The 23,029-nt window shown below is 29.5% G+C and overlaps 1 protein-coding gene across 4 annotated transcripts in view; it reads left to right on the plus strand.

Moving 5' to 3' along the window:
• The first annotated feature begins 412 nt into the window (after positions 1-412).
• Eph (Eph receptor tyrosine kinase) overlaps positions 413-23,029 on the plus strand; it is a 48,828-nt gene continuing 26,211 nt past the window's right edge. For 2 of the 4 annotated variants that reach the window (XM_065514601.1, XM_065514603.1), the window contains exons 1-3: positions 413-603; positions 11,838-12,587; positions 22,829-22,908. In XM_065514601.1, the coding sequence (XP_065370673.1) occupies positions 11,897-12,587; positions 22,829-22,908 (771 nt within the window). In that variant the 5' untranslated portion in view covers positions 413-603; positions 11,838-11,896. The remainder of the gene's footprint in view (positions 604-11,837; positions 12,588-22,828; positions 22,909-23,029) is intronic. The other 2 variants (XM_065514602.1, XM_065514604.1) reach the window with 2 other exon arrangements.

The raw sequence follows: 23,029 nt of genomic DNA on the forward strand, positions 1-23,029 counted from the left end.
GGCGCTGTCACCTTATTAGATTCACCTTTGATAAATACAAAGTTTGAAATAAAGTTGCCGACGATATTTCTTATGTTAAGAAATAAAAATTGCCTGTTGAGTTGGGGGTTAAAAGCAATTTCTGTTTCGTGTAAAAACCATAATTTGTTGTATGTTTTGTTTAGATTTATGCACATGCGCAAAGTGGGAAAGCAATAATAAAAAAGAGTAAAAGTGTCACATTAGTCATACGATGGTAACACTGGTCGTAATTATGAAGGTAAAAATAATGATTGGCGTCTTTGTTGAGTTTTTGGCTATAAACTCAAAACTATAAATTATTTTTGGAAATTTTTGATATATAAATGAAAATTAAATGTACGAATACAATTATGATGAAAAGTGTATTGAAGTTTTATGTGAAATTAAACAAAACTGATCAGTAGTGGAAAATCTTTATAAAAAAAACTAATAATTCTTTATTCCAAATATATTAAATAGAAATGCAAACCACAACAAACATATTTAAAATGTGTATTTAATAAAAAAAAGTTTTCGCAATGAAGCTGGTGAACATAATGCAAGTGAACATAAATTTTGTTTTCTAAACATATGCTGGAACAGGTAAAGTGTAATGAAAAAATGCTTAGTATTTGTGTGTATATACAGAAAAAATACTTTTGTTGTTATTTTTCCTTTTTGTGAAGTATACAGAAATTGTCAAAAAAAAATCTAGTTACCACTTTTAGTATTATTATTATTTTTATTATTCTAAATAAATAATGCATAACAAGTCGATATAACAATTACTCAGTATTATTAATATAGGTATGTACTTATTTACATTAGACTGTTTCAAAAATATATTGAAGAAAAGAAGTGTGTATACCTAAAATCGTTTTGCAAATAAGTTAGTACAGTAATATATGTATATATTTTAAAGTTTTATGCATCTGTAGGTCAATTTAAAAAATCTTTTCACAATTCCAATTGTTCCATTATTTGAAAATCCTCATTGCCTATAGGATTGGCATATCTTCAGCATGCGTCACATTGGCACTGAAATGTGAGATAAGTTATGAAGGATAACAATTTCTTAAGTTAAATTTTAGCAGACATTTTCTTATCAAATATTCAGTATTGCATGTCATTTTAAAGAAATCGTAATATGGTGAATCACAGTGAAGTGTAAAAAGTCCATGAAATGAATATAAAACCAGATGAAGAGAGTCTAAATTAGTTGGCATAAATCAAGACATCGAAACAGCTTGCACTTTAATGTTTTTTTTCGAAGGTTATAGCTCTCATAATTATAAGCACAAAAACGTTAAAATACCTGCTCTCTCTTAGTTTAGGAGTTATAGGAATTTAAAGTCAATTCCATGTCATCGTACGTGACATTTGTTCGCCTATGGAGTGGAATAGATTTTGCAAAAATAGGAGTATTTGAAAAATAATTAGGACTTTATGTTCCATTCAGAGGGTGCTATATTTAAAAAAAGAATAAGTGCTTTCGAAACATTGTTGTCCAAAATATCGAGCGAAATACGGGTATATCGCACGTGACAGCAAACGAAAGTAATTTTATGGTACCAAAATTTGCGAATGTTAAGTGGCATATGGGCAATAATTCCATATCATCGTACGTGACATTTGTACGCCTATAGAGTAAAATAGATTTTGCAAAAATAAGAGTATCTGAAAAATAATTTGGTCTTTAGGGTACTTTATTTTAAAATAATAAAAAGATCTTTAGAAATATTGTCCTAAATATTCAGCGAAATAAGGGTACATCGTACGTGACATTAAACGGAACTCATTTTGAGGTACATGTAGAAATATGCGAAAATATTCTAAGCGTGAGAGGCATTATGTTTTCTTTTAATTTCATACACTAAACGAAATATTTTTCCTTAACAATCCATCATATTTAAATAAAAACAATCTTTGGATGATTTTATAATAAATAAAATTTAATATCGTACGTGACATACCGTACGTGACAGATTTTTTTCTTATAATAAAAAAATATATATTCTGTAAATATATGTATACAAAAAAAATTAAAAAAATTAATAGAAAATATACATTCGGTTTCAATAAACAATTTGACAATAGCAATTAGAGTCAAATTGATTTCATACTACAAGCTAAAGGGAGTCTAGTTTTAACCGCAATTTTAGCCTAAAACATACATAAAACATTAAAAAATTAAATATAATCAGTTTAAACTATTATTTTTGTCTTTAAAATGTTGTAATATGACCTAAATACTTTCACATAGTAACATTTTATTATTTTTTCTATTCAAATCATCTTGAAAAAAAGTTTCAAGGTTTTTTGTTTTTTCAGTCGTGGTAGGTATTCTCGTGGAATTGCTCATATTTCATTGTTTTAATTTCTTGCACTAAACCAAATATTTCTCCTCTACAATCCATCATATTTAAATGAAATGGTGATTTTAAAGTAAATACATTTTTTTAATCTTATCTTAGCCTAAAACGTACTAATTAAATTAACAACTTAAATATAGTCAGTTTAAACTATTATTTTTGCCATTAAAATGTTGTAATAAGCTCTAAATACCTTCACATGGTACAACTTTAGTGATTTCTCCTATTGAAATAAAGTTTTAAGGGTTTTGGTTTTTTTTCAGACGTGGTGGTCATTCTCGTGGAATTGCCCATATATAAGTATATACATTAGAGTGCCCTAAAAAAAATAAAATTGCGAATTTTGACCGTCCCCTCCTCTAGAATGGTTATATGTATTGTAGAAACACGTGTAAAATATTAGGATGATATGATAACGCTAACTGGTGCCGCAACGACGCTGAAGTTTTGAGGTGCATTTACATGGGGAAAAAATGTAATTTTTTAAGTTTTTGTAAAAATTTTGGCATTAAATAATTACTTTTGCAATTTAATTTAAAAGAATCGAAATGTACACGTAATTGTCGTTCTAATAAGATATAAAAGACAAAAACTGGTTAAAAAATGTTAAAGTTATTAAAAAATCGCCAGGTCATTAACGTGTCTCAGGCCACTAGAACAAGAAATGTAGAAACAAAATTAACATATTTTGATAAATATTATAATAAAAGTACATTTTTACTTAAAATATATGCATATTTACTTGTATATGAGTTTTTGTCTTCGTAGGATACCGTTAACCTATTCGCAGGTATGACCAAAAAATTTAAGCAGTTTGAAAACTCCAATTTCAAATTTTTAAAAATTTTGTTAAACAAATTTAAAAATTTTTTGATCATCACATTGGGATTTATTGAGAACATAATAGCGAATAAAAATATGAAAAAAGTTTGAAAATACCTCCTATAGTTTTTCCGTACCTGCGATTTAAATTTTGAGATTTTCGAGAAAAACTATTTTTTTGGCCATATTTTGGCGATTGAGCCCAATTTCCTTACTGCTATGATTTTTTAGCAAAAGCTATTCAGAATATTATATTCCAGGTAATTTTAAATATAGTCTGAAAGTTTTTCTAAAATCGGAAAACATTAACCCTTAAATCGTGAAGGTCAAAGGTAAATTTTTTCAATATTTGGAATTTCTCATGGAAACAGCGAAATGTTATTTATTTTTGGGCCGATTTTGATGAGACTTAAAAAAAATATAACACAAAATCTAGTATTTATAAAAACAGCAGAACAATTAAAATTAACCCTTAATTGCACTTGGTGTTAAAATTGCCCCAAACTTTTAAACCATAAACAAAATTGTCAATTTCAATAGTGCTGATCAAAAATTGTTTTTTATAGGAAACAAACTTTAAAATATTGTATTGTGTATTAGAAAATAGTACTTCTAAGCCACTTTGAAAACTGTTCACATATTTGTTCAATTTGGACCACACATTTTTCAAAGGACAAAATATTTAATTTATACCTGATTTTTGCTTTAATAACATATTTAATATTTTATTGAGGATTTTTGAATAATAAAATTGATTTTAACCATTTAGTGCACTTTTGATTTATTAGATTTAAAAAATAACTCGAATGATTCAGTTTATTTAATTCTGAAAAACATTAAAGTTATCACCAAAGTATTCACCATGTGTTTTTCGTGATTTTAAAAGTTGAGGTTTATTTCATTCATGCAATTGTGCAAGCTAACCACACACATATTCTTATTCTCTTTGATTTAGTAGTCACTGAGACAGCGACGAATGAAGAACAGCTAAGCGGATGTATTACTATTTTTTATTTTATTTTAAATTTTTGTTCATGATCACTGAAAGAAATATTTGGATTTTTTTAATATATTTCGAACTTCAAAAAATCATTGAAGTTTTGTCTATTTTTCTCCTCAATTTACTTCTGTGAACAATTTTTTTTTCAGATTTGAAATGATTTTAATCAAAACAACTTAATAAAATAAGCAAAAAAATATTTTTCATATTTTAAAAATTTGACGAAAATGATTAATATCGAACTCTCCATTAATGTGCTATGATAATATGTCGCCGACAATTTGATTAAGGGGCGTTTTCTCATTAGGTGATTATCTTTTTTCTCAACGAAAAACTGCAGATTAAAGAAATTTGGTTTTCTCAATGTCCCGACCTCATTTGCAATTATTTATTTATCGTACAGATAAATTCAATCAGCTGACTGCTGTTCATAGTTTTTATGTGTTTGTATTTTTGTAAACGAAATTAAATAGATTTTATAAAAAAAAAGGTTTAATAGAGGAATTAAGAGTTTATCATGCCAGGTCTAACTACCTGTCATACATGCAGGATAATTAATTTTTCAAAAGATTCCGGCTGTTGATGGCCACATTAAACAGCTGATTTATGTAAACATGTTGTCACTTTAAGGCAGGGTTCCCAACTTTCACATGTATTTTGAGAGGTATTGCCATCTGAAAATAATGTTATTTGTCGGTATATTGAGAAAACCAAAATTGTTAACGGACAGTTTATCAGCCTACATCTCCTGTACATCTCCTTGAAATGTACATACATACACACATGCGTACATTATTTATGAACATTAAGAAAAACATGAAGCAGTTGTTTGTAAGTAAAAGAGCGCAGCAAAAAGCACAGCAAAAGCATAGGAAAAAACAAAAATGCTGAAATGCTCACAGCATTTCAGCATTTGTGAATTTAATCGCTGTGACTGGCTGCGCAAGCAGATAACTTCTCACTGAATCACTATAAGCTAATAACAATTTTTTTATTTTTTGACTTTTGCTGTTTGACTATAACTTGGACGGAATTGCTGAAAAACTGTAAGCAAAGCATTTTTTTAGGTGCTTTTGCTAATTTCAAGCAAGCAATACAAACACTGATTTAGATTTAAGATTTGAACAAATTATTGATAGTTCACATTATTTTGTGAAGATACAATAAATAAAATATGAAAAAAAAAATAATTATCATAAATGAGTTATTCATCACCCAATCAAGCAGTCTATGAAGCGTAAATTTTATAACAGCCTCCAAAACATCCGGAAAATCCCTGGAGGTACCGAACAATAGCTGGATATCATATGCAATAATGAATGGCTTTACTAAATCTAAATCCAAACAATCAACACAATCATTCATATATAAAATGAACATAATAGGTCCAATAATAGATCACTGTGGTACTCCACATGTAATATCGACAATATCCGAATAGATTCCTTGTACACCAACATACTGTGACATTCCTTTTAAATAAGAATTTATCAGTCTACATGCCATCACAGATAACTTAAACTTCTCTTAACTTTCGAATAAGAACAGAATGATCCAAACGGTCAAATGCTTTTGAAAGGTCCAATGAAACCATAACACAATTACAGTTTCTGTTTAAATTGTCCCTTATAGTTTCCGTTATACCTAAAAGAATGGCAGTAGTATTATGTCCTGTTTTAAATGCCTATTGAACGTCACTAATAAGATTTTGTTGAGAAATATAATCGATAACCTGGGTCTTCAATACGTGTTTCATTACCTTAGAAATTGCTGGCAAAATGCTTATTGGCCGAAAATCATTGGCAGATTCTTTTTTAGGTATAGGAACAACGCGGGAGAGTTTCCATTGATTAGGATAGGTAGACGTGGTAATTATCATATTAAATAAATGCAAAACGGGATCCAAAATGTATGGGAAAACTAATTTATAAATTTAATTGGCAATTCTTCAGTTCCTATGCTGTTTGAATTAACCTTCGACAGGCCACTAAGTTTCATCAGTGTATATATGTTTAAATGAAAATCCGTCAATATGTCCACTCAAAGATTCAAAATCAAATTCATTGGTAACATTGCCATTTTTTACAACAAAAGACCGGTTCAATTCGTTAATGTCAATGTTTGAGAATTTAGAATAATTGCTTTTGCCACATCCTACATTATTTAAAATTCTCCACATCTTTCTATTGTCAGCACGATCAAACAGCCTCACATAGTGACATCTTCTAAACTTTTGTATTAACGACTTCAATTTATTTCTTAGACGACAGTAAATTATGCGATCCTCCTCTGTTCTGCGTTGCCGCTTTGGTCCAATTGGACCAAAATTGGTAGTTTGAAGTTAACAAATTGACTTTTGGTAGTTTGGTTGGTTTGTTCCGATATTTGTCGTATTTTGGTAGGCTACGATATTTCTGAACAAAATAATTAAAATAATAACGAAAAAACTACTTATGTTAAGCCAAAATAATAAAACTACATATTTGCAAAATATGAAGATAGCATTTTCTAAAATATTTAGTTTAGTCAGGTAAATGTGTATTTATTTAGTAGTGTTGAGTTCAAAAAATGCCAAAGGGCTCTCAAAACTTTTATTTTCTAATAATATGTGTTAAACTCTGCTTCAATATCATTATTCCTCTGGATAATTTTATAGCAGCAATAATATAATTTTAAGTTAACTATTAATTTTGAAAAGAATCCATATAGCATTTCTCAAATATTTTAAATTTGGTAGGTTTTGGTAGGCTTTGGTAGTTTTTAATTAGAAATTTGGGAGGAAAAATATTTTATGAGTGGGAACGCTGCCTCTGTTCCACTCATCTGTTCAATAAGTACGATTTCTGAGAGACCTTGCTACAATAATTTCTCTCATTCTCATCCAAGGAATTTTTTTGTCCTAACACTAAAACTAATAATGGACACAAATTCATACAATTCAGACAGAAATGAATTCAAAACATTCAGTTTATAATTTACGCAGTTATTATCGTAAAATGAGGAAATATTAAAATTATCGACATGAGTTCTAATGATGTTGAAATCGATATAATCAAATTTTCTGTACTCTATATATCTATCATACCTAGAAGTGATAAAATGCAAAGAAATATAAATCAAGGCGTGATGAGAATGTAGAAACGCAACTGACGCCTGACCTGATAAGATAATATTACCTTGACGACTAACAAGAAAAAAGTCAATTAATAATGTTGAATTAGATTTTTTTTCTTTTTTTTTTATAATAAACTAGTTGACAAGTTTAGTTCGTCAAGTTTCTCCAACCCTGCCTGTTCTTATTCACTTGCAAATAAAACATCTAAATTTGTACAGCATACTTTAGGGGCTTTTTTATTACAGTTGACTGGACTCAAAAAAGTCGGTTTTAGTCGTAATTTTTTTCTTTACAAACCATCTCCTGAAAATTTCGAATCGAATAAAAAAAAATCAGCCAAATCGCTCCAGCCGTTCTCACGCGATGACATTACATACATGGACCATTTAATTTTTATATATATAGAAATAGCTTTGTTTTTTCCCGATTCGTTACTAAGGAGTTGTTGAGACTTCACTGTTAACTGAAGAATTGTCCGAAGTCGATACTTGTTAAATTTCTAGCTGGCGTTTCCCAAAGTTAAAGTGTTTAAAACATTCTTCATATTCAAACATTTTCTCAGTAGCATCCTGTATTTTTACTCGAAGTAAATAAGAATTTAATATGCGAAATATGGGAATTGTATTATCTTTCCTTAGATAATGACATAAGCGGTTCAATTTTCCTCCTTTTTCAGCTAAATGGTCATTAAGATAAATACGCTTTACACCATTGTTTTTGAGAATGTCTGCTTCTACAATTATGCCTTTTTTAAAATAGTTATGCATAACTGTATCCCTTTTTGTCGTTTTTGTCTTCGAGATCTTTAATCTTGTTGCAATTGTTATCATAAACATCTTATATATAAATAGGCCTCACGTTTTTTTGTGGTACACTTTTAAGTATGTTATTGTCCACCAATATTGATGAAACATATATGGTTTAAAAGATTATTTTCTCTATTTTTTCCATAAAAGTGTTAAAAAGCGTTCTAAATTTGCTTGAAAAACAACAACAACATGTTTATGCACATCTAAATACACGTGTATTTGTACACAAACGTGAAAAATATTTTTGCGTATACTCAAAGTGACTGTATAATTTCGTTATTAGTGGTCGAATTTTGACCACCAGGCGATTCTAGTATTTAATTAACTGGTTGCAATTTTTAATATCATCTGTTAAGCTGGAGGTCCACACTACGCGTCTTCGCGTCAAAGCATTGTGTGCTTTTCATATCTATTTCACATCCTACGCTTGAAGTTACATGCGATGCTTTTTAAGCGTAAATTTTTTGTTTTATTATTAAAAAAACTTCGCGTTTTCAGCAGCTTATATTTATTTTTTCACCATTAAACTTGTTTTAATTTATTAAAATTGAAAAATACACATTAAAAAAATAATATAAATTGTTAAAATCAGCTGACATGTTCGTGCGCCGCTTGTGACGCTTATAAAAGTAGAAAGTAGATCTACTTTAAGTATTCTACGCGTCAAGGCATTCTACGCTTTTGTACTTGTAACTTGCAGCGTACAAATACATTGCAGCGTACAAATACATTGATTCTACTTTTTTGACAGCCGCGTAGAATGCCAGAAAGCGTAAAACGCGTGGTGTGGACCTCATCCTTTAGCTCTTTAATTTGTTCATCGTAATTTCCAACATTTAATAGCAAACCATCAAGTTTAAAATGTATACTGTCATTCGATTTCCCAACTGCATCTCTCAGATCAGATACTTCAGAACTGGATCCAGACCATTTTTCTCATTCGAACATAAATTTTCCTTTTTCGGTTTGAAATGGGTACAAATAGTTAAAAAGAAAAAAATAAACGTGTTGTTGAATGATAATTTTTATTCATATATGTTGGTTTGGGTTATGTTTGATTTACTTTTAATTTTAAAATATGCACAATGAATCTTATGGTCATAGAATAAAATATACATTGAAGCGTTACTGAGAGACAAAGAACCTAAGTCTGTTGTCAAAAACCTAAGACTTGCAACAACAGATACATGTAAATCTATGTACATATTTTGAGTTTTTATAAAAGTAATCAAATTTTGGTCTTAAATATGAGTGATCACAGATCCTTTTCTTGATTAAACGCTTATTGACCAAGTTATTTGCGAATTTAGATATTTTGAGTTTTTATATAATAAATCAAATTTTGGACAGAAATATGAGTGATCACAGATCGACCTGCTTTTCTTGATTAAACGCTTATTGGCCAAGTTATTAACGAATTAAGATATTTTGAGTTTTTAAATTAAAAATCGATTTTTGGTAAGAAATATAAGTGATCACAGATCGAGCCCTTTTCTTGATTAAACGCTTATTAGCTAAGTTATTTGCGAATTTCGATATTTTGAGTTATTATATAAAAAAATCGATTTTTGGCCAGAAATATGAGTGATCACAGATTGAGCTCCTTTTCTTGATTAAACACTTATTGGCCAAGTTACTAACGATTAGAGATCGAAAATAACTCGTCCATATACCAAAAAATACAAATTGTGATTTATATTTTTGTGATAAAAATAAATCACTGAAAATAACGATTATGAAATGGTTTGGTATGACCTTTATTCGTTTTTTTAATGGTTTGGTGTTAGAAAAAACAATTCATTTGTTCTTGTTCTTAATAACTGTTACTTTCTCTTTTATTTACATACAATAACATATTAGTAATTTTTAACAAATTATGGAAATAATATGATAAGTATGAAGTCTGAGTAACAATGAGAATTTTTTTTAAATTGTTATTAATCTTTTGATAAATTTAATATATTTAAGCGTTGATTTGCATCAAATGCATTTGTGCGATTTATTTTTCATGTTCGCAAATAAAAGTCACAAGCTAACCTTTACGCAAAAAATAAATTATAAATCACTCATCCAGATTATTTGCGTTTGTTTCTTTTCTGTTTCTCTCAACCCCAATCCTAAAATGTTCTCGAATAAATCACTCTCAGTGATATATCACAAAAAATTATTTTTAAATGGCTGCGAATGAGAATTTACCATTGAAATGAAAGTGAACCCGTTATTTTACGATCTGCTTGATTATTGGCTTAGTGGCCAAGTTATTAGCGAATTTAGATATTTTAAGTTTCTAAATTAAAAATCGATTTTTGGTCAGAAATATAAGGGATCACAGATCGAGCTCCCTTTCTTGATTAAACGCTTGTTGGCCAAGTTACTAACGATTTTAGATATTTTGAGTTTTTATATAAAAAAATAAATTTTTAGCCAGAAATATGAGTGATCACATATCGAGCTCCTTTCCTTGACTAAACGCTTGTTGACCAAGTACTAACGATTTTAGATATTTTGAGTTTTTATATAAAAAATCGATTTTTGTTCAGAAATATGAGTGATCACAGACCGATCTTCTTTTCTTTATTAAACGCTTATTGGCGAAGTTATTCGCGAATTTACATATTGTGATCGAGCTCTTTTTCTTAATTAAACGCTTATTGGCCAAGTTATTCGCGAATTTAGATATTTGGAGTTTTTATATAAAAAAAACAATTTTTGTTCAGAAATATGAGAGATCACAGATCATTTAATTTTTTGTATGACAACGAATGAGTAATTTTATTTGCTATATAATTTTATTTCAATGGATATTTTCTCATGATCTCGTTTTCAAATAATTTTAGTTTTATATTTTAATAAAGCAGTTAACAATAAAATAATTTCACGTTCAAGTGAGTAAAACACAGGTTTATATTGTAAAATTTTATATTTTTCTCATGAAATTCGACAATCGCTAACATGAACCCCCTATAGCTGAGACTCGTTTGTAATTAAAGAGTGATAATTAGTGGTTGTTTTTAAAATTTCTTATTATGTTTATGTTTGTTCAAGGTTTTTTAGACTACTTATCATTAATAGTGTGATGTTAATTGTTGTTTAATTTTAAGTAAATCATAATAACTAAGTTTTATAAAGGTTTCAATAAACAGATTAATAATAAAAAACAAGTGCATATTTGATATTTATAGTGGCGTTTAATTACTTCGAAGGAAATGATTATACACAAATATTTTCTTTGTAAATCCGGGTTGAATCATGGAACTGTCATTAAAAATTTTAGACCTAATTTCGATAAAAACCTATCTGAAGAAATCGTCTCGTGAAATCGTGATATATACTAGATTAGGGACATGAGAATATTTAAAAGTATTTTTCTTATTCACCGAAAAGAACGCACTTAATTATGTATAAAACTAAAATTAATAGACAATTTGTTAATACTGTGGTGACCAGCTAATTAGGGAAAAATTTTTTGCTATATTGCATGTGATTCTCAATTAATTGTTTTAAATATTTCGCTTTTGTCCAAATATGTTGTACATATTTTTCCAAACATTTTTGACAAGGTTCTTTTGTTTTGGCACTATTGCACTTAAAATTCAGTAGATAAAAAAATCAAAAATTTGCCCCTAAATAGCTGGCCGCATATTTGCATGCTGTAAATTTGTTGTAAATATGTACTGTAAATTTTCTGAAAATATTTGTATTTTTGTGTATACTTTTAGATCTCAATTATGAGTATAAGACACCATTTGGAAAAAGAAATATTTGTATCAACAGGAAAATGCATGCTTTTTTATCCGATGCATGCGATTTATGTGAAAAGAAGAAAATGTTAAAAGTTGTAGCCAACATCCTTGTGTCGCTCCTTCATCGTTATATTCGCCATCATCACCAAAAAGTTTTAAAAATGTTGTACCCTTACTGTGGAGGGCATCATAGTCGATCTCATAAAAATCATAAATTACCTGTATATAATGTTGACTTCAATAATGGTTTATCCACTGACAAATCGAATTTTATAATAAATAATATAAGTAAAGAAAATAGTTATAATGAAAATGCTTCCAACATACAACAAAAGACTTCCTTATGTGCTTCAACAACCCAAATTTTAACCGCGATATCAACTAAGACAATGGTATTTATCTTGCCATTATCTTACAAAAAAGCAATTACAACAACAAATACATCTTCTTTATCAACATACACATCGACATCATCAGCTTTTATTACATCAAATTATTTATTATCAACTCCACTACTATCATCTGTAATATCCAAAGATGATTCCTGCCACAAACTTTTATTTACATCATCTTACAAGCCATCATTAAACATGTTCATTAACACCGTATCATGCAAGAGATCAGCGCCATCAATGCATTTTCCTAAAAAATGCCAATTCATCATGAAATTAATAGTAATATTTGTATTATTAATAATGCAGATTGGCATTGCAACTGCAGATCAAGGTAAATTATATTTTAGTAATAAGTACAATACGGTAAGTACACAATGAATATCAAATATTTATAAAAATTTTATCACTTTTATTAAGACAATTAGAAAAGCAAAAGCATTTACATATACAGTAGCGAGCATAAAAAATTCAACGCTATGCAATTTTATTTTCAACAGCACTGATTTTGCTCAAAAAGGTATCCAATTGTCCACGTCTGCTATTTTTATATTCTTATTGATCATATGCAATTAAGGATAATTATACAATTTTTAGTAAAAACAGTGGTAAACTCTACAGAAAATTGACTTGATTTTTAAAATTTTGAAAAAAATAATTATAAAAAATTAATAAAAACTATAATACTGTTACAATACAGTAATTTACGGTTAATACTAATAAATTCAACGATGTGAAATTTACAAAGGATAACAGAATTAACGAATGATGCATTTTCCGTTCAATATGGTGAATTTTTCGAAAACCAAGAAAATTTTAAGAATTTTTATTTATTTCTTTACCAATTTAAAATCTATGAAAAGGAAATCAAATAATTGTGGTGGTGTGCCTAAAACTGAGTGCATAAGAGCTAAAGATCAAAAGGATATGACTAGTTAATGTTAGAAGGGTGCTGAATTTTAATGCTAAAATAATATTTTCACAATCATATGACATCATGTGGTCTTTAAAAATTACAAATAATGATTTCGACGCTTTCGCAGCGACATCCAAGACGTCATACCATCGGACGTTAACCGATTGTCTATTGCAAGTGCTCGAAAATTGTTGCATCAAACGGCGGTTACTGAAGCCATTAATGGCTACAGATGCAACAGAGTCCTAAACGAACACCCCCTGCGATATCGGATTGTGAGAGACAATTACCCAGGCCGGTTGGTGCAGTTTCCTCAACTGCTACCGAGAACGAATCGTTCCTGGCACTTTAAACCGTTGCCCCGCCTGTCATCAAAGTCCTCATGATATAATGCACTTATTTAATTGTCCCACCAGGTCTACAAATCTGCGCCCCATAGACCTGTGGTTAAGTCCAACTGGGGTGGCGCAGTTTCTTCAGCTCCCACTACCACCTACTGACATAAACACAAATAATTAAAAATATACAGACACGAATAAATTAAAATTACGTTAATTGACCTTCCATATCATACGACTGCACCATTTTAAGCATAAAGGACCTGCTTCGAAAAGCACAGGCGCTTCATTTATTTTTGTAAATAATATATTGTTTATTGAATTGGTTTCTCCTTATTATATTTGCATCATTAAATTATCTTTTGGAGGTTGCAATAGTCATACACATGTCCACATGTGTTCGTTTGGGTAGCATCAAATATATGATGTCACCTTCCATGGATCAGGTAACACAGCCTTGATTACATCAATGTCTAACATTTTAGATTTATTTCCATAAAATCCAATTAAAAACAAGCCATCAAAATTATTTCGGCACTCTAATCATAACACAATTTTTAATTATATCTAAATTTTTATAACGGAATAGTAGTATGACGTTTTTGGATAAAATGTTTATCCTTTTGAATTTAAATTTTTTTGTATTAATAGTAAATGATGGTTATGCAACATTGTTATTGTTTTTTTTTACCAATTTTTTATAATTATTTTTTTCAAAATTTTAAAAATCAAGTCAATTTTCTGTAGATTTGCATTTTTTTTGCTCGCACAATTTTACCACTGTTTTTACTAAAAATTTTCTAATTATCCTTACGTAAAAAAATATTGGACAAAATGCCATACAATAATTGCCTATAATCAATAAGAATAAAAAACAGCAGTGCGGACAATTGGATTCCTTTTTGAGCAAAATCAGTGCTGTTGAAAATCAAATTGCATAGTGTTGCATTTTTTATGGTCGCTACTGTACATATATACCTCAGCAAGTATCAGTGAATTTTGATAACCCTCATTATCTTCGCTCTCTTTGTTGTAATGAATCTTCAACGAACAATTGTCTGATCTGATAGTCCTACTTATCTGTGTTTAACCATATTTATCAATATAATTCATTAGATACAGAAAATAAATTTGCTCCAAATTCTATCATAATTACAGAGTATTTAACTTATTCTTGAGATTTCTAGCGATTTCAACCAATTCCATCAAGTTGTCTTTAAACTGTACCTTTTACAGAACTTATATCACATGGACACATTGACTGTCGGACATCGCAAAAAATATAAGCCATTTGGTATATTTGAAGGTGTATGTTCATAAACATCAGCAAAAAAGAATTATCTAACACAAGGCAACAAAATCGAAAAAAAATTAAAGGCTTTTTAAACCACTACACAATTTTTTTACACGTTTCTCCACCTATTTAATGATAACTCAAAAAGGCATCGAAAAGTTGAGATTTACATAACCTTTAATCCGTTTATATATTGCTATATAAACGATTTTTATGACATCGATCATATTAGACGGCCAAATCAGGAAGATTCATGTAAATTATTTGCTGTTAGCTGCATTTTTGGGCAGTAAACTTAAATACCTGCTTAAAATAACTTGGTCCTACAAAAAGTTGGCCAAATAATCAAAGGTCTGCTATCAAACTGTTTCCAATGTTATTAAGCAGTACCAGGAGAACTTGTCCGTTGATATAAAACCTGGTTCAGGTAAAAGGAATGGTCCACGTGATGTTGCTAAAGCCAAAAAATAGAAAGCATTTTCAAAAGAGCTCCCAACACCTCCGGTAGGAAAGCTGCCCGGTTAGGTCAGTATTCTGACTTTTTGGTTCGAAAAGTTGAAGCCAATGCTGGTTTAAATGCATACAAGGCTCAAAAAGTTCCTGACATGAACTCTTCTAAAAATTTAGAGACCAAAGACAGAGCACGGAAATTCAAGTCAAATTGTATACAAAAAATATACCTGCTGCATAATGGATGACAAAATGTACGTATGGAAAATTTTCGCAGCTTCTGGGTAAATTTTTTTATGCTGCAGATGCTCGAGGGAATGTTGAAGAACAGTTTAGGACCCAAAAGTAGAACAAATTTCCCAAAAACTTCTTGGTATGGCAAGCAATATGCAGTTACGGCAAAAAAGCCAAACATTTGTTACAAAGGGCTTTATAAATACCGAAATTTACATCAATGAATGTTACAAAAAAAGGATGTTTCCATTCATTAGACTTCTTAATGTGTCCATTTATTTTTGGCCTGATTTGGCATCTATCACTATGGTATGAAAGGTCTTGAGTGGTACAAGAACAATAATGTGGTATTTGTACCAAGAGAGGCAATTCCTACAAACTGGAGCTGAGTACAGTGAAGAGATATTGGGCTCTTGTTAAAAGAGAATTGAAGAGCACAAAAACGTTGTCCAAAAGTGTGGTAGATTTTAAACGGAGATGGACAACCTGTTCGAACAAAGTGACATAAAGGACTATAAAAACCATAATTGAAGGGTTTTCGAAAAAGTTTCAAAATTTCATTATTAGTGATTAGAACTATAAAAATAATTTTTTTCGTAAATTGTAACAATAATATCAATCAAATATAAAAAAATTCAAAACTGTAGGCTTAGTGGTTTCATTTTTATTAACATATGTATATTAGGGATATAACTATTGACAATTTTTGCAAATATGCAAATTGGCATAGCATAGTCGAATAGAGCATTAAAAAATATAAAAAACCACGGTATTATTTTTTCGCGGTTGTTAAAAAAGTTCACGCACCAAACGCAATAAAGTTTTTCATGAAATATTTTCAATTATTTTGAAACACAATATATTTTATTTTAATAGTAACTGCGGACATACTTTAAAATATAATTTTTAAATGAGGGAAGTATCCCTCACACTTGCAAAAAAAAATGAAATAATTTATATAATTTTTCAGAGAAATAGAAGTTTGGTTTATTTTAGAAATAGGTGTTGGTGCGTGATGTTTTTGATTCCAAATGATCTAAAAAAATGATTTTCATTACTTATACAACATTGGCCATCACGTGGTGGTATGCCAAAAATTTCGCCAAAATTAGTTATATGCCTAATGTATATGTATGTTAAACATTTTTCGATCTCAGTCCTTAAATATCGAACTACATCAACAACAAATTTTAGTTTTAACCCAAAACATTACTAGATTTTGTCAATCCACAAATTTTGCTCAAGAACCCAGAACAAAATAAAATTAAATTTGAGAAGAAAAAAACAGAATGTAAAAAAAATATTGAATAAAAAGTAAATGAAATTGTTTTGTATAGAAATATTTTAAGTAAGAGATGTTGTAGTACATATTTAGAATTAAGAAGATCAGAAAGAATTAAAAGACAAAAATAGGATTATTAATATTATTGATATAATGAGTGATTCTGTTGAAGTTTATTATCAGAGTTTTATATTAAGACTAAAATACAAAGTTGAAAGTAATACAATGTTACTACAATATGAGAATGAACATGTAAGAAGAAAATAGAGAACGTACATGTTGCAATATAAAAGGGTTGGCATATTTCAAGAGATTCATCGTAAGGTTTGATTTATAATGTAAACTAAAACACATAAATATGAAAGTGATCTAAAAATGTTTATTGTCGGTTAAAAGAACAATTTATGGCATTTACTGTTTGAAAATGAAATCATGTAAATGTTGGCCATGACTACGTCTGAGTTGGTCCATTTCGAAGCAATTTTCGGTTACTCCTTCGAGCATAGCGACTGTTATCTCGTGAATAACACCAGTCATATTGGCTTCCAAAGCGTCAATCGTAGCTGGCTTATTCCTGAAGACCTCACACTTTACATATCCCCAGAGAAAATAGTCGCATGATCTAGGTAGCATATTTAACGTAGCAAATCGTGAAATTAAGTGCTCATCAAAATGATTTCTCAACAAGGTCATTGTTACCCTCGCTGTATAGCTCGTAGCTCCGTCTTGTTGAAACCAGAGCTGACCTAAACTATGTTCTTGAATTTCGATAATCAAATTGTTCGCTAACATGGTGCGATAGCAGTTACCATTGACGGTAACATTCTGATTTTCCTCATTTTTGATTAAATATGGACCATGATTCCACCAGTCCATAAACCACGCCATACCGTCATTTTTAACCCTCCGTTAGTATCAACTGATCTGGTTGATACAGGCAAAAAATGTTCTATTGTAAATTTTTTTAAACATCCTAAATTTTAAGCTATTTCTTGATAAAAATATATTTTTACTGCAATTTTATTTTTATTACCCTTTTAAATACTTTGGCCCATAATCATAGTCAAACACTAAAGTCGGTTCTATTTAGAAACAACTTTAAAATAAAAACCTGCTTTTAATTATTTTGCAACTATAGTCAAAATTAAAGTGTGTTTTAAATTGAGGGATATTTTGGTTCTAATTTTATTGATAACCGTTTAATAATTGCAAAATCTCTGCCAATATCTTGTAACACAAACATTTTTGACTTGTTGTCGAACTTTTTTACTTGAGGAAGAACAGCTGATGATGTTGTTAAATGAGTTAATAACAGCTTCAGCTGGTTTTATTTTTACAGTCGACTTTAACGTCAAAAGTATATTTTATCTTGTCTATGGTAGACCTAAAGTCCACTCTTAAGTAAAGACGACTTTATTTCTCTTAAAATATACTTTATTTCTGACTATGATTATGGGCCTTTGAATTTAATATTGTTTTGATGTTTTCGAAATAAAAAGTGAAGAGATTATTTTCAAACGCCGTTTTTTTATTGATATCATTTTGATACATTGCGAGTAGTTTCGATTGAAAATGATTGCGACTAACGGAGGGTTAATGGATTTAATGGTAGCTCTTGGTACTCTTCGGGTTACTCAGCAGCCCAAATACGACAATTTGGTTTATTAAAGTATCCATTGAGTCAGATATATATATTTTTATAACTGCTTTTTATAACTATTTTTATATATTAATTAAATTTATAATAATCTTCATAATAATCTTGTTTTACTATAAGAGAACATTCTGTCGCGTACGGTATGACACGTACGATATTACATTTTATTTATTATAAAATCAACCAAAGATTGTTTTTATTTAAATACTAGATGACCGCCCCGGCTTCGCCTGGTAGCTATTTACTAGGGTGTTCATTCGAATAATTTCTTACGAATAATTATTCGAACAATTTAAAAATGGCCATTTTCGAATAACGAATAATTCGAACAATTATATGTAGAATAATCGAATAAAACGAATAAATGTTCATATATATTTAAATTTATTAAATTGCTTAAAATTTTCTCATAATTTCAAATTTAAATAAGTAATAATGACTCACATAAATTGTATTGTTTCTGAAATTCGACAAATAACTAAAGACAAATGGACTTTCGATCACTGCAGATGAGTGTTCCGATAGCTCCTTCTATAAATATTACTGCAAGAAGTAACAATTCTAAAAACAAATCTTTCAACATTTTTAACTTAGGACTTGAACCAATGAAAATAAAAGGTACGGATTAAAATATTTATTATTTAGCTGGCGAAATATTAGAAGAATCGCAATTAATAATTAAAATATTAACTTAGATTAAAGTGGAGTTGAATGTGATGGAGAATGTGATTTTGAAACCGTCGTCGAAAGTGATATTGAGGATGACATTTATAATGATTACATTGAAATAGATGAAGGCCATGATCTTAAAATATATGTATATAAGTGATGTTATTAACCGCAAAATATTTAATAAATCGAATGATAAACACAATTATTGTAAACTAACGTTTTGTTGCAAGAAAAGCATGGAGTTCGTCTTATACATGATATTAAACATCGTTGGACATCTTTGTCTAACATGGTAATTAACTTTTTGCGTATTTGTAAATGCGTCAATCATGCACCGCCTGACTTCAAGTTAGCCACGTTCACTGACAATGATATCAAACTTTGGACAGATTCCCTTTATTGTGTAATTACCCAAGGCCACTTTATTAAGCAAAGATTCGGCAACATTGATAGAGCTTGATGAATAATACAATTTGTTATAAATAATTTAGAAATAGTAAATAATTAATTTTCTAAAGAATTAGTTACTCAATTTAAAACCCGAATTAATGAACGACATATAAAAGTTCTTAATACGTTTATATTGTATTTGAATTCAGGATCATGTCCAACTAGCTCAAATTTTTTAAAGCATAGCTCCAAAACGGAAACTAAAGGGTTTGCTAGTCAATTGTTTTGTAGATTCGAATGTTTTTTAACATTATCAATACTTCAATGGTTAACTTTAACGATATTTTTTGTTTTTCCTAAACAATAAAATATTAAAAAACCGAAATCAAAACTTCATTCTTTACTTTTTTAAAAAAATTTAAATTATTCGAATAATTCGATTAATTTTAAACGTGTGATCGAATTATTCGAACAAGTTAAAATCTCTTATTCGAATTATTCGTTTTATTCGAACAAGAGAAAAATCGAATAATTCGAATACCCTACTATTTACTAATGTTAGTTAGTTCTTCAAGTTTCTCAAAAAATGTCTCTTATTAAGAAAAGTGAAATATTTTAGTTTTTTTTCTTTACAAACCATCTGAAAATTTCGAATCGAATAAAAAAATCAGCCAAATCGCTCCAGCCGTTCTTACGTGATACCATTACATACATGGGCCATTTCCTTTTGTGCCTCAAAAGTTAGTAAACACAAAGGTTAAATCTTAAAATCTATCCATCGATTCAAATTTAAAAGTTTCGGTTTGTTGGAGATTGAGTTGAATAATAGATTCGGTTCTCAAAAAAAAGATTTAAGTCGGAATATAATGATTTTTATGATCTTAAAAAAATCCCTGGTGTACACTCACTTCTGAGGCTGTGTGTATCTAGATAGATGATGGATTGTAAAGGAGAAATATTTGGTTTAGTGTAAAAATTAAAAGAAAACATACGCCTCTCACGATTCGCATATTTTTACATGTACCTCAAAATTCCGATATACCATTATTTCGCTTGATATTTTGGACAACAATGTTTCTAAAGTACTTATTATTTTTTTAAAAAATAGTACCCTCTGAATGGAACATAAAGACCAAATTATTTTTCAGATACTCTTATTTTTGCAAAATCTATTCCACTCTATAGTCGTACATATGTCACGTACGATGACATGGAATTGCCCATATGTTATAAGCTCTACAAAGTTTAGCAAAGTTTAACAACATGTATATCACCTTGTATTCTAACAAACTACATTTTCATAATTTTGCAATCGTAGGAGAAGTTTAGAAGATACAGATATACTTGCAATATTTTTGCGATCAGCCGCACTGTGCAACATTTTATTATAAGCTTTGAGCTTATCAACCTGAAATACATTGCGTTCTACTATAAGATATAAGAGAGTCTGTTACCGATATGTAGATACCGTATATCCAGTTTGTGATCACTTGGCACTCTTCCAGACATCCCCTTTCAGGGTTGTACATTTAAAGTCGATTTCCGATTGAATTCCGATATAAACGGATTTTCGAGAATCCGTATATGGATACAGATATCGTTTATGATTGAAGTGTGGCCTGTTCGCCTTGCACTCAGTAGATCTGACTCATACAGTGTCATTGGTTCGATCGTAATCCCCAATATTAGTCGTGATTCTTTGTTGATCAGAATTGTAGAATCAGAGTTATGGACTACAAAACTAGTTGATCTTTTTCAAAAACGTTATGATAATTTCATTAAATATATTGCAGATAATACCATGAAATGTTACATACATTGTTCATATGATGAAAGGACAAGCTCTGTTTAAAATTTTAAGAATCCGTCCATGATTTCGTCTATCCTCCATACAAATTTCTGCTCGCAATATGGATCTATGGTATATAAGCAGTATTCATACAAAATTCAGGAAAATATGTTCCATGAAGAAATAAATCACAAAACGATATTTCGTTTGGATAGATCCATATGCCCCATATAAAGTCCAATTCCTAAAATCACTTAAATGCTCAGAAATCTCTTATCAGGTTAGAATTCGACGTAAATAATCCTAATATATATAAACATCGCCGTACCGAATAATTGAAAAACACATCAGGAAAACCAGGCTCGTCTTATTTTGGTGTTGGGTATATAAGATTCGGACCAGCCGAATATAACACTCTTACTTGTTACTTACTTAAGACCCTTTCTTTTTGCTAAATAAGAAAACTAATCCGTTGCAATTTTAGTTCCACTTCTCCCAGATTCAGCGGTATGAAACATCCCACTTTATATAATCTAGTGAAGACAACTAGCTCTTCTTGTCCATGCTTCGGACCAAGAAGAATTTCAAGTGTTTTCAATAAAGAAAAAAACATACTTATCAGACTACCATTTCTATATAGTGTCATATCCGAGCTCTTTTCCTAATTTCCATAATGGCCAAAAATCCTCTCCAGATTTATTTTTTGAAAAAAGGCAAATTTATTGGAATCCCAATATTATTTCAGATATCCCACTACCACAGTTCCATTCAGTGACCCTAGGACTACCATTTCTATATTGTGCCATATCCGTGCCGTTTTCCTAATTTCCATAATGGCCAAAAATCCTCTCCAGATTTATTTGTTTACAAAACTCAAATTTATTGGAATCCCAAAATTATTTCAGATATCCCACTACCACAGTTCCATTAAGTGACCCTAGGACTACCATTTCTATATAGTGTCATATCCGAGCCCTTTTCCTAATTTCCATAATGGCCAAAAATTCTCTCCAGATTTATTTTTTCACAAAACTCAAATTTATTGGAATCCTGATATTACGATGGGTTCAAATATCCATCTATTATTTCAGATGGATAGTTTTTTTTTAATTTTTTCCATTTTTTTTTCTTATTCTGAAATTATTTCAGATATTGTGGGTATAAATTTGTTTATTATAATTCAAGTATTATGACTGTTAAGTGATTAACAGTGCTCTGTTAACTGCAAAATGGGCTGAGCTAAAATATGTGGTTTATGTCTGTGCTAAATAAATTTAAATTTATCTTCACACACATTAAATTTTACGCTTATAATCACTTAACATAAATAGATAAATACAAATCAAAAAACTTCACTTCAATCTAAAATTTTTCTTTTGAAAAGAGTTTCCAAACTAACAGATTCATTAAAACATTCTTTAAAATATTTGTGAAAGCGAATGGGTAAAATGAAGCGAATTATTACGAATATTCGTTACATCCCTAATTTATAGTGAAATACAACATCACTTTTATTAAATACATAAATTATCTCCATAAATTTTAATTTTCAGTTATTCTTCTTGATACAACGAGAGAGGCTACATTGGAATGGACACGTTATCCGTACGGACCTCAAGCACAAACACCAGGGGTATGTACAATAAATCATATCATTTATTTCTTGTTACAGATATCTAAGATATATGTAAGTAAAACGGTTATGAATGGCATTCCGACAATGTGTCAATTTCAGAAAAAATAAGTTTTAACTT

The sequence above is a fragment of the Calliphora vicina genome, chromosome X (assembly GCF_958450345.1).
Source record: "Calliphora vicina chromosome X, idCalVici1.1, whole genome shotgun sequence".
Classification (NCBI taxonomy): domain Eukaryota; kingdom Metazoa; phylum Arthropoda; class Insecta; order Diptera; family Calliphoridae; genus Calliphora; species Calliphora vicina.